The sequence below is a fragment of the Schistocerca piceifrons genome, chromosome 1 (genome assembly GCF_021461385.2).
Source record: "Schistocerca piceifrons isolate TAMUIC-IGC-003096 chromosome 1, iqSchPice1.1, whole genome shotgun sequence".
In the NCBI taxonomy this organism is placed as follows: domain Eukaryota; kingdom Metazoa; phylum Arthropoda; class Insecta; order Orthoptera; family Acrididae; genus Schistocerca; species Schistocerca piceifrons.
Window position 1 is genome coordinate 726987905 of NC_060138.1, and position 15349 is coordinate 727003253.

The following is a 15349-nucleotide window of genomic DNA, read 5'->3' on the forward strand; positions in this document are numbered from 1 at the left end:
GTTAGTCAGCAGGTGCCCCGCTGGCTGGAAGGCACCAGGTCAGCAGTAAATGGACTTACGACGTGGATAACTGACTTGCAGCTAGTGCAGACAGTTGGCCAATTATGACATCATTGACTTGCTGACCCAATCCTTCTGCTGTGTCAACAGTACTGTAGTGCTGGTGTGCTGTGATGATGTCGCAACTTATGTTTTCAGGAGATCTGGGTGATGACTTCCACAATTTAAGCATAGTCTGATTATGGATTCTTTCACAAGAACACCCACCACTGACATTTCTAGTGCCACTATGCCGTGACATTTGTCTGCTGATGTGGTCACGGGTCTCTTCCACTAGGCTAAGAAATGCTGTGGTGCAACAGTACCTATACAAAACTTGAACTTAATTTTTTCGGCTTCATTACCATTGTTGACTGCTAACAAAACTCACTTATATTTTGAGTTAGGGATTTAAATAGCACATTCAGGACAGAGCTGCTGTTGTTGATTCTTGCTTGTTCACTGACTTCTGTTCCTCTGAGGGTAACAGATCTCTTGGATCAGCATACAAAGAGTCAGTACAGGAGTTGCCTGCCATTGGTTGCATGAGACATTATGTCTCTAGGCATCAGAAGTTGCCATAGATCCACTTTAAAGTTTGAACAGCAGCAGCCCCAGCTGTCTTAAATATATTTTGTTTCATCAAGAAACTGCAGCACATATGCAGTACAAAACTGCAATGGTGTATGGGAGAATCAGTACAAAAAGAATTCACAAATTTGTACCCACACAAAATGTGGTATCAGTACTGGATGACAAATACAGGTGTAGCCACATTTGATTGTAAGTCTTCATCTCAAATGTTGGCCAAACATAGAACCTTTGCACCGACCTTCTGCTGATATCTTCCATGGCAATAGCTTGCTTATACACTGACAGGAAAAAAATCACAACAACAAAAGATAATTAATGTAGAGTAATGAAATTTCAGGAATACATTTGTCTAGGTAACATATTTAAGTGATTGACATTGAAAGATCACAGGTTAATGTAAGTGCGAGATAAGTCATAGCAAATGTGAAATTCTGGTACATTAATAAGTGGTGTAACCACCAGAATATTGATTGCAAGCATGCAAATGTGCATGCATTGTGTTTTAGGGCCAGTTTGTGGGTTGGAGTTACATGCCTGTTGTACTTTGTCAGTTAATACAGGGATGGTTAATGCTGTTTGCGGATGACTCTTGATCTCTCATATTTGCTTGATTGGAGACAGATCTGGTGATCAAGCAGGCCAAGGCAACACTTTGACGCTTTGTGGAGCATGTTTGGATTATAATAGTGGTATGTGCGTGAGCATTATCCTGATGGGAAACACCCCCTAGAATGCTGTTCATGAAAGGCAGCACAACATGTTGAATCACCAAATTGACGGACAAATTTGCAGCCAAGGTACACAGGATAACCACAAGAGTGTTCTTGCTGTCATGAAATTGCACCCCGGACCATAACTCCAGGTGTAGGTCCAGTGTGTCTAGCATGCAGGCAACTTGGTTACAAGCTCTCAACTAGCCTCCTCCTAACCCACACACAGCCATCACTGGCACCAAGGCAGACCTACGCACTAGTCGTCCAATGAGCTCTCGCTTCACACCACTGAAATTGCAAATGGCAGTGGTTTGGGTTTAGTGGAATGCACACTATGGGGCATCTGTCGTGGGGCTGTCTTGAAAAAACCGATTTCTAACAGTTTGTTGTGTCACTGTGGTGCCAACTGCTGCTCAGATTGCTGCTGCAGATGTTGCACGATGCCTCCGAGTCTCATACCAAACACAATGGCCACTCATCTCGGTAGTGTCATGTGACCATCTGGGACCTGATATTCTTGCAACCCACGGTGTGTTCAAAAAGTAAGGTGACTTTATATTTTTATGAAAAAATATTTATTTGCTCATCAATATTCATGCTGTCCCCTTCAAAGTAATCCGCCTCAGATACAATACACTTGTGCCAACACTTCTTCCAGTCCTCAAAGCACTTCTCATAAGCACCTTTTGGCACAGCCTTGAGTACTTCCAGTGATGCAGTTTTTATTTCCTCAGTCGTTGAAAATCTTCATCCTTTCATAGGTCACCAAATCCGGTGAATATGGCAGCTGAGGCATGATTGTGGTGTTGTTTTTAGCCAAGAAATCTCTCACAAGCAACGACGAATGAGCAGGTACATTGTCGTGATGAAAAGCCATGAATTGTTTTTCTACAATTCCAGAGTTTTTTGTGTGTTGCTTGTTGCAAGCAGCGCATAACATCAAGGTAATACTCCTTATTGACCATACAACCTTGAGGCAAAAATTCATGATTCACTATGTCACGGTAATTTAACAGCTTCGATGTTATCATCTGTTATTGATGTGCTGGGGCGTCCAGAGTGAGGTTAGTCATTGACATCTTCTTGGCCATCTTGGAAGAGCTTGTACCACTTGTAAATTTTTTTTTTTTTTTTTTTACACTTAGAGCAGACTCATCGTATGCCATTGTCAACATTTCAAGTGTTTTAGAGCACTTGATTCCATTTTTCACACAAAATTTGTTAAAAAATCTTTGCTTCATTTTTTATAAAAATAGAAAATTGCCGAGCACACTAAAACACGTCTGACCTTTCTATGTGTCAAAAACAAATGAAGTATGCTGTAAACTTGAAGCTTTGAACATATTTTTGGGACATGTGTACCAACATAACAAAAAAAATAATAATCGATAGTCGAATGTACATTGCCGTGCAATTTGAAAAGTCACCTTACTTTTTGAACAACCCTTGTATGTTCCTGTGACTGCTGCCATCAGTCATACGCAGTGACTACAGTCCTGCCAAGTCTTTCTGCAGTATCTCAGAAAGAACATTGAGCTTCTTGTAGCTTTATTAAATGACCTCATTTAAACTCAGCGAGGCGTCTTTGTTGCCTTAAATGTATTTTTGACTAACATCAATGCACCATACCCAATCTCAAAGGTGACTAATGCTCACAGCCATAACAGTCTTTATTTAATGCAAACCTGATTTGCATCCTCATAGTGGTACTACTAACACCATTCTAATGCAGCTGGTGCGAAATTTGAATAGACATCATATTTCAGATGCGGAAACACACCTGCCAACTTTCATTTGTGTTGCACAACTCCTCCTTGGTGTTGCGATTTTTTTTTTCTTCCGTCAGTATATGTAGCCCTTTACGTAGGCTACCCTTCACACTAAATCAAACACACCCTCAATTACAGTACTCACAGTGGCATTCTGATTGGCAACAGGTGGACTTTTTAGGATGACCTTAATTGTCATTATGCTGTTGGATCATAATCAAGAGTGCATTATCCAATGTCATATTGGACAAACTGTTTAAATGATATGCTTTGTATTATGAATGATCATGGCTGTTCTGATTTGTGGAGATCTTCATAGCAACCACTTAAAACACTGACTTTATGCATTTACGTTTAATGTTCAGTAATTGTGCTGTACTTTTTTGTGTTACTATAAATATTGATCAGTTTTTATTAATGTGCGATGATTCCAACACTGAATTACAGCTTTCTTGTAGAGTATTATATTTTTAGTTTAACTCTCCTTGATTAAAACTCTAGAAAGTAGGGACCTTGGTGTAAAAATTTATACACTAGAGTAACTTGTCAGTCATTCCCATCTGTGATGATGACCCAGTAAGGCAGTGGAATGTATTAAGAAAACATTGGATGGAGATGAAGCTTCAGAATTAAACATTAATTGTTTTAAAAATTGAGAGTGTAGCATTTGCTTTGAAAATATATCCTTTGGAGAAAATCACACTCTCTTTTGGGTGAATGCAGGTGTCACATGACCTTCTACACACAGTTTTTCCACACCCTTTCAATTTAGATTTGAATACAACAGTTAACTATTAATGGAGCTGCCATTTTATGATTTGAACCCATATTTGTATTTCATTTACTTTTGTGTGTGTGTGGTTTTTTTTAACTCAGGGGCATGTACATTTTTTAGTGAAGTTCTCTCTGTTGCACTGGGTAAAACTGTATGGACCATGTACAAGTGTTCCTCTTATTTCTCCAACCTCTGGTGTTCATTTGTTTTTAAAATCTAAAATCTAGCACTTACTCATCTCAAGTTAATAGCATCATCTGTGTATTTATTTTTCTTGGAAGTTTTTCTGTCTTTAATTAACACCCAGAACAAAATTTAATACAGTATTTTATAAGTTCTTTGGCCAAAGGCTGACATCAAGACATAGACGTAATTTTCATGTTTTTGTCTTAGAACAGATACCAAAGTGTAATGAAATGTAATCATCATGGTATTTCCTAAGGCTCTTCTCTGTATCACAGTTTAAAATAAGTCTTCGGAGGCCATACTGTCCTCTGATTTGATGTTTTCTTCTGACACAACCATCACCTGCTTCAGGTGGCATGTTGCTGTTCCACTGTCCACAATCTTTTAAAAAAAATCAAGCTCGTAAATATCAAACTATGTATTTCTGAATATACATATAGATGTATTTGGATGAATATATGGCTGTACCACCTTCTGTAAGGCCATGTAGAGTTGCCTAAGCAAAGCCTTAGTGTATAAAGAATGCCATGTGTTATTAGTAATTGTTTATTAATATTGTATTCAGTTACTAACTGAAATATGTTTCACATTATTGTACATTATTCTTTGAGGGCGAAGACAGATTTTATGCTCGTGTTTTGGAGAGAGAACAATGTAATGAATGTTTCCATAAAAATAGTAAGCTTCAGTTACAGTATCGTACAGTCTGCTACAGTCATATTACTTACTTGCTTAAATTGTAAATTTCATTTTAAACAGCATTTATTTACATAATTTACAGGTGCAGCAGCAGCTGTCTCAGCAGATGCAGGCATTGAACCTGTATCCATCCAGTTCTGCTGGAAGCGGTGGTGGACCAAGTGTTTCTGCTGCAGGCGGCAGTAGTGGTGGTAGTGGCTCCCTTTCTTCTGAACCACCACCCCCTTACCCTTTAGTACCTCCATCACCTACTGTACCCCCACCTCCACCATCATATACTGTATCAATTCAAAGTCGACAAAGCCCCACACAGTCCCAGCAGGAATACAGGAAGAGCCCATCATCAGGAATCTACTCAGGTCCAGGATCAGCTGGCTCACCTAGCCCTGTTACAGTCTCTGTTGCCAGTCCTCCACCCTCAGCTTCATCTGTCGCTCGGCCGACACCTCTGTTAGCCTGGAGTGCACGTCAAGCGAAGACGCAGCCTCCTATCATCATGCAATCCGTGAAGAGCACACAGGTTCAAAAACCAGTTCTACAGACAGCCATTGCCCCAACTGCACCCCCACCTACCGCACAGCCTCCAACTCAATCACAGCCTCCACCTCCTTCATATGCGTTGTCTTTGCAACAGAAGCAACAGCATGCAGTGGCTGCTGCTCAAAAACAAACTCCACCTCCTGTACCTGTACAACAGTCTTCTGTTGGTTCAGTCACCCCAAGCCAGGTCTCTGTACCCACAACAGATCCTCCTAGCTATGCCATCACTATGCAAGCACTTGCCGCATCAAGAGGACATCATCACCATCCGTTGCCACCTCCACCGTATGGTCCACCACCGGGTGCTGATGACGGAGTTGTAGCAAGTGGTGCTCAGGTTTCCACTGTGGAAAGTGCAGCTACGCCACGTCCTTCACCAGCAGTCCAGCAAGCTGCGGGCCATAGTCATCACCCGCCATTGCAACGCAAGTTTTCACCAGCTGTTCCTGAAGGTGTGGTTCGTGCTGACAGTCCAGGATCGGTGCAGATTAATGACTGCAGACCATCACCTCAGCCTCCACTGCCTGCCTATCCTTCTGAGAACCCCCAGCAGACACCACCACTTCCACCCACCACCTCGTCTTCTGTAGCCAATAAGAACAAGGGTTCACAAGCAAATTCACAGAATGGAGGTGAACGAAGATCTGGACCAGCACCCCCACCATATAAGATTGACCATCAGTCGCCCATACCAGAGCGTAAACATATTAGCAAAGAGAAAGAAGAAGAGCGCAGAGACTGCAAAGTGCGCAACTATTCCCCTCAAGCTTTCAAGTTCTTCATGGAACAACATGTAGAGAATGTGCTGAAATCGCACAAACAGAGGTTAGTCCGCCGTATGCAATTGGAGACAGAAATGTCCAAAATAGGTTTGAGTGCAGAAGCACAGTGCCAGATGCGTAAAATGCTCTCACAAAAGGAATCAAACTATATTCGCTTAAAACGTGCCAAGATGGACAAGTCAATGTTCACAAAAATAAAACCAATTGGTGTTGGAGCATTTGGTGAAGTGGCTTTAGTGCGTAAAATTGATACCCATCACTTGTATGCCATGAAAACTTTACGAAAAGCAGATGTTCTCAAGAGGAACCAAGTGGCTCATGTTAAAGCGGAAAGAGATATTCTTGCTGAAGCTGATAATGAGTGGGTTGTGAAACTGTATTATTCCTTCCAGGATAAGGACAATTTATATTTTGTTATGGACTACATTCCTGGAGGAGACCTAATGTCATTACTAATTAAATTGGGCATCTTTGAAGAACCTTTAGCCAGGTATGTCTTTTTTTCCTTTCTTTCTTTTTTTCCATTTGATTTTCGTTTACAGTTATTACGGGGCACTAATTCAAAAGCAGGAATTTTTGCTTGTTTAGTTTGGGCATAATTTAAGGTGTGTGTTGGTTTCTTGTATTATGGATTTTTTTGTTATCTGTCACATATAGCCCATGTGGTTATTTTTGTGCTCCCTGCCGCAGTTGGATAAGCAGCTGCAGCAGCAAGTCGTATACTCCTAGCTCACTCATTTGTTTCATAGTTTAGTTCTTAATTTCTTTGCGTGTTTTTGGTACTTGCATTGTTTAATTCATAAATTTCGGGAGTATTATAGTATTTGAGAGTTGTAGCATCGCGTTTTAGTACCTGAATAGTGTAAATTCGCGTAGTCGTTTGTCTTCTGTTTTTGTTTTGAACGGCCAGTGTCGGTTGGTCACAGTCAGTGTGCTCCCTGCCGCCGTTGGATAAGCAGCTGCAGCAGCAAGTCGTATACTCCTAGCTCACTCATTTGTTACATAGTTTAATTCTTAATTTCTTTGCGTGTTTTTGGTACTTGCATTGTTTAATTCATAAATTTCGGGCGTATTATAGTATTTGAGAGTTGTAGCATCGCGTTTTAGTACCTGAATAGTGTAAAATCGCGTAGTCTCCTTCCGCCGCCGAGCAATGTCAGCAGTGCGCAAGTAGCAGCATTACTGCATTTACTAGGCAATCTTGTATTTTAATAACCGTTTAAATTTTGTCGATTTGTTTGCGCTCTCTGTAGATTAGTTCAGACGTTCTTTGCAAAACAGTTTTTAGCATGGATAGGGACTGCAACTGCTGTGTTCGGATGCAGGCTGAGTTGGCATCCCTTCGCTCCCAGCTTCAGGCAGTGTTGGCTTCGGTCACACAGCTTGAGGCTGTTGCCAATGGGCATCACTTTGGGGGTCCGGATGGGGGTTTGTCGGGGACGGCCAGCTCGTCCCACGCATCCCCCGATCGGACTACGACTGTGGTTGCCCGGGATACTGCCCGCATTGAGGCTGATCCCTCACCTGTGGTAGAGTGGGAGGTCGTCTCAAGGTGCGGCAGGGGGCGAAAGACATTCCGCAGGGCTGAACGGAAGGCCTCTCCAGTTTGTCTGACGAACCGGTTTCAGGCTCTGTCTCAGGCTGATACTGATCTTCGGCCTGACATGGCTGCTTGTTCTGTTCCAGAGGTTGCCCCTCGGTCTGCAAGATCCAGGCGGTCGCAGAGGGTGGGCTTACTGGTAGTTGGGAGCTCCAACGTCAGGCGCGTAATGGGGCCCCTTAGGGAAATGGCAGCAAGAGAGGGGAAGAAAACCAATGTGCACTCCGTGTGCATACCGGGGGGAGTCATTCCAGATGTGGAAAGGGTCCTTCCGGATGCCATGAAGGGTACAGGGTGCACCCATCTGCAGGTGGTTGCTCATGTCGGCACCAATGATGTGTGTCGCTATGGATCGGAGGAAATCCTCTCTGGCTTCCGGCGGCTATCTGATTTGGTGAAGACTGACAGTCTCACTAGCGGGATGAAAGCAGAGCTCACCATCTGCAGCATCGTCGACAGGACTGACTGCGGACCTTTGGTACAGAGCCGAGTGGAGGGTCTGAATCAGAGGCTGAGACGGTTCTGCGACCGTGTGGGCTGCAGATTCCTCGACTTGCGCCATAGGGTGGTGGGGTTTCGGGTTCCGCTGGATAGGTCTGGAGTCCACTACACGCAACAAGCGGCTACACGGGTAGCAGGGGTTGTGTGGCGTGGGCTGGGCGGTTTTTTAGGTTAGTACAGAAAGGGCAACAGCCTCAACGGGTGCGGGGCAAAGTCAGGACATGCGGGGACCAAGCAGCAATCGGTATTGTAATTGTCAACTGTCGAAGCTGCGTTGGTAAAGTATCAGAACTTCAAGCGCTGATAGAAAGCACCGAAGCTGAAATCGTTATAGGTACAGAAAGCTGGCTTAAGCCAGAGATAAATTCTGTCGAAATTTTTACAAAGGTACAGACGGTGTTTAGAAAGGATAGATTGCATGCAACCGGTGGTGGAGTGTTCGTCGCTGTTAGTAGTAGTTTATCCTGTAGTGAAGTAGAAATGGATAGTTCCTGTGAATTATTATGGGTGGAGGTTACATTCAACAACCGAGCTAGGTTAATAATTGGCTCCTTTTACCGACCTCCCGACTCAGCAGCATTAGTGGCAGAACAACTGAGAGAAAATTTGGAATACATTTCACATAAATTTTGTCAGAATGTTATAGTCTTAGGTGGAGATTTCAATTTACCAGATATAGACTGGGACACTCAGATGTTTAGGACGGTTGGTAGGGACAGAGCATCGAGTGACATTATACTGAGTGCACTATCCGAAAATTACCTCGAGCAATTAAACAGGGAACCGACTCGTGGAGATAACATCTTGGACCTGCTGATAACAAACAGACCCGAACTTTTCAACTCTTTAAGTGCAGAACAGGGATTCAGTGATCATAAGGCCGTTGCAGCATCCCTGAATATGGAAGTTAATAGGAATATAAAAAAAGGGAGGAAGGTTTATCTGTTTAGCAAGAGTAATAGAAGGCAGATTTCAGACTACCTAACAGATCAAAATGAAAATTTCAGTTCCGACACTGACAATGTTGAGTGTTTATGGAAAAAGTTCAAGGCAATCGTAAAATGCGTTTTAGACAGGTACGTGCCGAGTAAAACTGTGAGGGACGGGAAAAACCCACCGTGGTACAACAACAAAGTTAGGAAACTACTGCGAAAGCAAAGAGAGCTTCACTCCAAGTTTAAACGCATCCAAAACCTCCCAGACAAACAGAAGCTAAACGATGTCAAAGTTAGCGTAAGGAGGGCTATGCGTGAAGCGTTCAGTGAATTCGTAAGTAAAATTCTGTGTACCGACTTGACAGAAAATCCTAGGAAGTTCTGGTCTTACGTTAAATCCGTAAGTGGCTCGAAACAGCATATCCAGACACTCCGGGATGATGATGGCATTGAAACAGAGGATGACACGCGTAATGCTGAAATACTAAACACCTTTTTCCAAAGCTGTTTCACAGAGGAAGACCGCACTGCAGTTCCTTCTCTAAATCCTCGCACAAACGAAAAAATGGCTGACATCGAAATAAGTGTCCAAGGAATAGAAAAGCAACTGGAATCACTCAATAGAGGAAAGTCCACTGGACCTGACGGGATACCAATTCGATTCTACACAGAGTACGCGAAAGAATTTGCCCCCCTTCTAACAGCCGTGTACCGCAAGTCTCTAGAGGAACGGAGGGTTCCAAATGATTGGAAAAGAGCACAGGTAGTCCCAGTCTTCAAGAAGGGTCGTCGAGCAGATGCGCAAAACTATAGACCTATATCTCTGACGTCGATCTGTTGTAGAATTTTAGAACATGTTTTTTGCTCGAGTATCATGTCATTTTTGGAAACCCAGAATCTGCTATGTAGGAATCAACATGGATTCCGGAAACAGCGATCGTGTGAGACCCAACTCGCTTTATTTGTTCATGAGACCCAGAAAATATTAGATACAGGCTCCCAGGTAGATGCTATTTTTCTTGACTTCCGGAAGGCGTTCGATACAGTTCCGCACTGTCGCCTGATAAACAAAGTAAGAGCCTATGGAATATCAGACCAGCTGTGTGGCTGGATTGAAGAGTTTTTAGCAAACAGAACACAGCATGTTGTTATCAATGGAGAGACGTCTACAGACGTTAAAGTAACCTCTGGCGTGCCACAGGGGAGTGTTATGGGACCATTGCTTTTCACAATGTATATAAATGACCTAGTAGATAGTGTCGGAAGTTCCATGCGGCTTTTCGCGGATGATGCTGTAGTTTACAGAGAAGTTGCAGCATTAGAAAATTGCAGCGAAATGCAGGAAGATCTGCAGCGGATAGGCACTTGGTGCAGGGAGTGGCAACTGTCCCTTAACATAGACAAATGTAATGTATTGCACATACATAGAAAGAAGGATCCTTTATTGTATGATTATATGATAGCGGAACAAACACTGGTAGCAGTTACTTCTGTAAAATATCTGGGAGTATGCGTGCGGAACGATTTGAAGTGGAATGATCATATAAAATTAATTGTTGGTAAGGCGGGTACCAGATTGAGATTCATTGGGAGAGTGCTTAGAAAATATAGTCCATCAACAAAGGAGGTGGCTTACAAACCACTCGTTCGACCTATACTTGAGTATTGCTCATCAGTGTGGGATCCATACCAGATCGGTTTGACGGAGGAGATAGAGAAGATCCAAAGAAGAGCGGCGCGTTTCGTCACAGGGTTATTTGGTAACCGTGATAGTGTTACGGAGATGTTTAATAAACTTAAGTGGCAGACTCTGCAAGAGAGGTGCTCTGCATCGCGGTGTAGCTTGCTCGCCAGGTTTCGAGAGGGTGCGTTTCTGGATGAGGTATTGAATATATTGCTTCCCCCTACTTATACCTCCCGAGGAGATCACGAATATAAAATTAGAGAGATTAGAGCGCGCACGGAGGCTTTCAGACAGTCGTTCTTCCCACGAACCATACGCGACTGGAACAGGAAAGGGAGGTAATGACAGTGGCACGTAAAGTGCCCTCCGCCACACACTGTTGGGTGGCTTGCGGAGTATCAATGTAGATGTAGATGTAGAAAGGATGGACAATTTCTTACAAAGGATTGCCTGTTTAACTTACCCTCATTTTGTCAAAGTGTTGCATGTTAATTGTATTAATGAAAGAAATATGGTGAGTCACATCAACAACTCTTACAAGGGAACCTCCCCATCGCACCCCCCTCAGATTTAGTTATAATTTGGCACAGTGGATAGGCCTCGAAAAACTGAACACAGATCAATCGAGAAAACAGGAAGAAGTAGTGTGCAACTATGAAAAAATAAGCAAAATATACAAACTGATTAGTCCATGGGCAACATAGGCAACATCAAGGATGATCTGAGCACAGGAACCCCGTGGTTAGCGTGAGCAGCTGCGGAGCGAGAGGTCCTTGGTTCAAGTCTTCCCTTGAGCGAAAAGTTTACTTACTTTTTTTTTGCAAAGTTATGATCTGTCCGTTCGTTCATTGATGTCTCCGTTCACTGTAATAAGTTTAGTGTCTGTGTTTTGCGACCGCAACGCAAAACCGTGCGATTAGTAGATGAAACGACGTGCCTCTCCAATGGGAACCGAAAACATTTGATCCAGGAAAACACGTCTGATATATTCTATACGACACTGGTGATGGCATGTGCATCACATGACAGGAATATGTTGTCGACCCACCTAACTTGTACACTTGGCGAATAGGTAAAAATATTCTTCTACCTTGCCCTATTTAGGTTTTCTTGTGGATGTGATAATCACTCCCAAAAAAGTGGTGAAAACATAAGAGTGTGTCACATAAACTGCAACAAATGAATGCAACAGTTTCACAGTCACACAGTTTTCTCTGTGCTCTGTCAAAACATATGTTTTTAACGTTTTCAAATTTTTCCGTGTGTAGACCGTCAAATCCTGCATATGTCCAAGAAAATCTGAAACATGTCCTGGAATTTTGGAGAGCGAAGTTGATTATGTGTGAGTGCCTGAACTCTGATAATTGTCTGAAAATAAAAAATTAAACTTTTCACTCGAGGGAAGACTTGAACCAATGACCTTTCGTTCCGCATCTGCTCACGCTAACCACGGGACCACGGTGCTCCTGAGCTCACATAATCCTAAATGTTGCCTATCTTGCACATGGACTACTCAGGTTGTATATTTTGCTTATTTTTTCATAGTTCCACATGACTTCTTCCTGTTTTCTCGATTGATCTGTGTTCGGTTTTTCAAGGTCTATCCAGTGTGCCAACTTATAACTAAATCTGAGGAGGGTGCAATGGGGAGGTTCCCTTGTTAGTAAGTATGTGAAGTTGATGATTAATGAATTGATACTGGTTGACATTGCTAAAACATGCCTAATATTACAAGTGGGTGCTGGTAAATCCATAGCTCTATAAAGAAAAAATGCTATCATGGATTTGAAATTATTCAACATATTCCTCCTTGAGCTCAACACATTATGGCATCTTCGTTCTGGCTTCTTTAACCCATCCTTAAGAGAAAAAAAAGTATTGTGCAGCAAACCACTCATGTCCAACCTTTTTGGCTTCCTCAGTTTTCAGCAATTGTCTTCCTTTGAGATGTTTCTTGAAGTTTGGGAACAGATATTAGCATAAGGAGGCCAAGTCACATTAATAGAGTGGGTGTTTGAAGATTGCAAAGTGAAGGCCTGCCAATTTTTGCTGTGTGATGGCTGCCTTTGTGGTGAGGAGCATTGTCTTTTTTTTTCCAAAATTTGACGATGAATTGTTGCATCAGTTTGTCAAAAAGTTCAACATATTACTTTGCCATGATGGTTTTACTGTGTTGTAAGTAGTCGACAAGTAGGGTTCTATCTGTATCCCAAAAAATGGATCTGAGCAACTTGTTTGCCGACCTTTATATTTTGAACTTATTTGGACATGAGAACCACTGTGTGTCTATTCTTTGGACTGTTTTTGGATCATAATGTATATCTATGTCTCATCCATGGTGATGAGACAGTCCAAAAATCACACAGGATCCTAGTGAAACTGGACCAAAATAGACTGCGAAGCAACCATGCATTCATCCTTTCAGTTTGCGTTGGGACATTTGGGAACCACTCCTGCTGAGAGCTTTCTCATGTCCAAAATCTCATGAATAACATGACCCACACATCCTTGGTAGATGCCAAGTGTCTCTGCAATCTTTTTAGCAGCTGTCTTCTGATCATCCAGGATCATAAAATGAACAGCATCCATGGTTTTGCCTTCCAGGATGCTCTTCATGTTCAGTGCTGAAATGCCCTGTTTTAAATGCAGCAACACAGTAGTTGATAGCAGAGTAGGAAGGGCAGTTACCACCCAGTGTGCCAGACATTTCACCATGAATTTTTTGGGTGCGTTTCCTTTTTTTAAAAATGATGCGTAATCATAATGTGATTTTCTTTCACTATGAATTCTCTATTGTGTTGCACCATGCTCTCTTCAAAACTGCACAGAAAAATAAAAACCTATGTTACTACTACACATTTATTATCATATATAATGTAAAGAACAAGGTTTAAAGCCAGAATGTCAGAACCCGTCCATCGTTAAGTAGGAAAAGTGAGGGACTTATCAGCACTCTGCTCATACATTTGCAGCCTCTAATTAAAGCTATATGTAACTCCAGTCATCACTCTATGTTATGTGGAACATTACTGAAAATTGCACATGTTTGGTTTTTGAAATATTAGTTGTAATTTCAGTAGTCAGTTCCTGACCTAAATATCAGAGAAGCTCCTATGAATGCATGGTTTCAGTTGCATTACTATTATTTATATTACCAGTTGCCTGTAACAGCATTGTCACTATTGCTGTTGGTTAATACATAACTCCTACTCTAGATTAACTTCTGTTGTGGTTTCTGTGAAGACCAATAAAAGTTCTCCACTGTTCACTTGAAGCAGAAGTACAGTTTAGATTCATTTTGTGATAAATAAATGAAACTGACCAATAAGGCAGACAAATGTTCCATGGTAGGATGCAGCATCCATAAAATTGTTGTGGTAACATCTTATCAACTTGTATGTATTAGGATGTTGTTTCATTGAAAGCAAGCAAGTACACACATCAGATGCATGTGCCAGGCATGAAAGTACATTTTTAATAATGCATTGAATAGAAATCCAATGCAAGCTTACCCAAAGGGCATAGCAGCTTAGTGCCCAATGAGTGTAGTTTTATTGGTGGCCTTGTTGTCATAGCTGTGGCTAAAGTAATGTGACAGTGTTGACTAGATGATGTTGAGGGGTAGATTCAACCACCTAACTGTGAAGGTTTCCTTTCGTTATGTGGATTGACACCTTTCTTCAGAAAATGTGTGTGTGTGTGTGTGTGTGTGTGTGTGTGTGTGTGTGTGTTTCGTATCTTAATTGTTTCATGTTTTGGTGATGATGTTATTGTTCAATGATGGTGATAGTGGTGGTCGTGGTGATGATGGTGGTGATGATGATGATGATGATGATGATGATGATGATAGAAGGGACCTTGTAGAACCCAGTGCTGGCATACACCGAAGGTGGTGTCAAACTTGGACACTTACATGCCCTGTCTTCATATGCCACTGAACAAAAGTTTGAAATTTTGCCCAGCAACGTAACACAAAGTCTAAGGAGCAGAGTCTTTGCACCAACACCTGTCCTCTCATTGTTGGCAAATAATGGTGGGGAACGTTTCTTCCACAATCAAGTTTCGAATCAGCTTTCTCTTTGTTGAGTGTCCCTACACATAGTGTATCTATTGGTCATGGTTTGTTGAATGAGATGCTCTTGCAGGCAACAAATTTGTATGTCAAGCACAGCTAAATTCTTGAATATCTTGTTACAGAGTAAGCATATTTGTCCTCATACATTGTTGAAAATGCACACCTTCAAATTTGACAAAACTTATTCATCTCATGAAAGTTTCTTTTTGTAATTCCTGAGCAATGTGAGGCAAATAGTATGGTTTAGACATTTGGCTGTTGCTGTACATCTCATATGTTAACCTCTTCTGCAGCCATTACGTGTATTAAGGTGCTTTCTGAGTGGAGCATGTCGTCTTTAAACATTTTTTCTGAATCAGTTTTGTTACAAATGTGGTGTACAGTACTCACCCCCCTCCCCCTCCCCCCCATCCCCCCTTCCTGCCTGCCCCTCACTCCCCAGCCCTCCGCTACGGAT

The 15349-nt window shown here is 42.1% G+C and overlaps 1 protein-coding gene across 2 annotated transcripts in view; it reads left to right on the forward strand.

The window, feature by feature from the left end:
• Positions 1-15349, forward strand: part of LOC124711208 (serine/threonine-protein kinase Warts-like) — a 210151-nt gene that overhangs the window by 144483 nt on the left and 50319 nt on the right. For both annotated transcript variants that reach the window (XM_047241157.1, XM_047241166.1), the window contains exon 5: positions 4858-6587. In XM_047241157.1, coding sequence (XP_047097113.1) covers positions 4858-6587 — 1730 coding nt within the window. The remainder of the gene's footprint in view (positions 1-4857; positions 6588-15349) is intronic.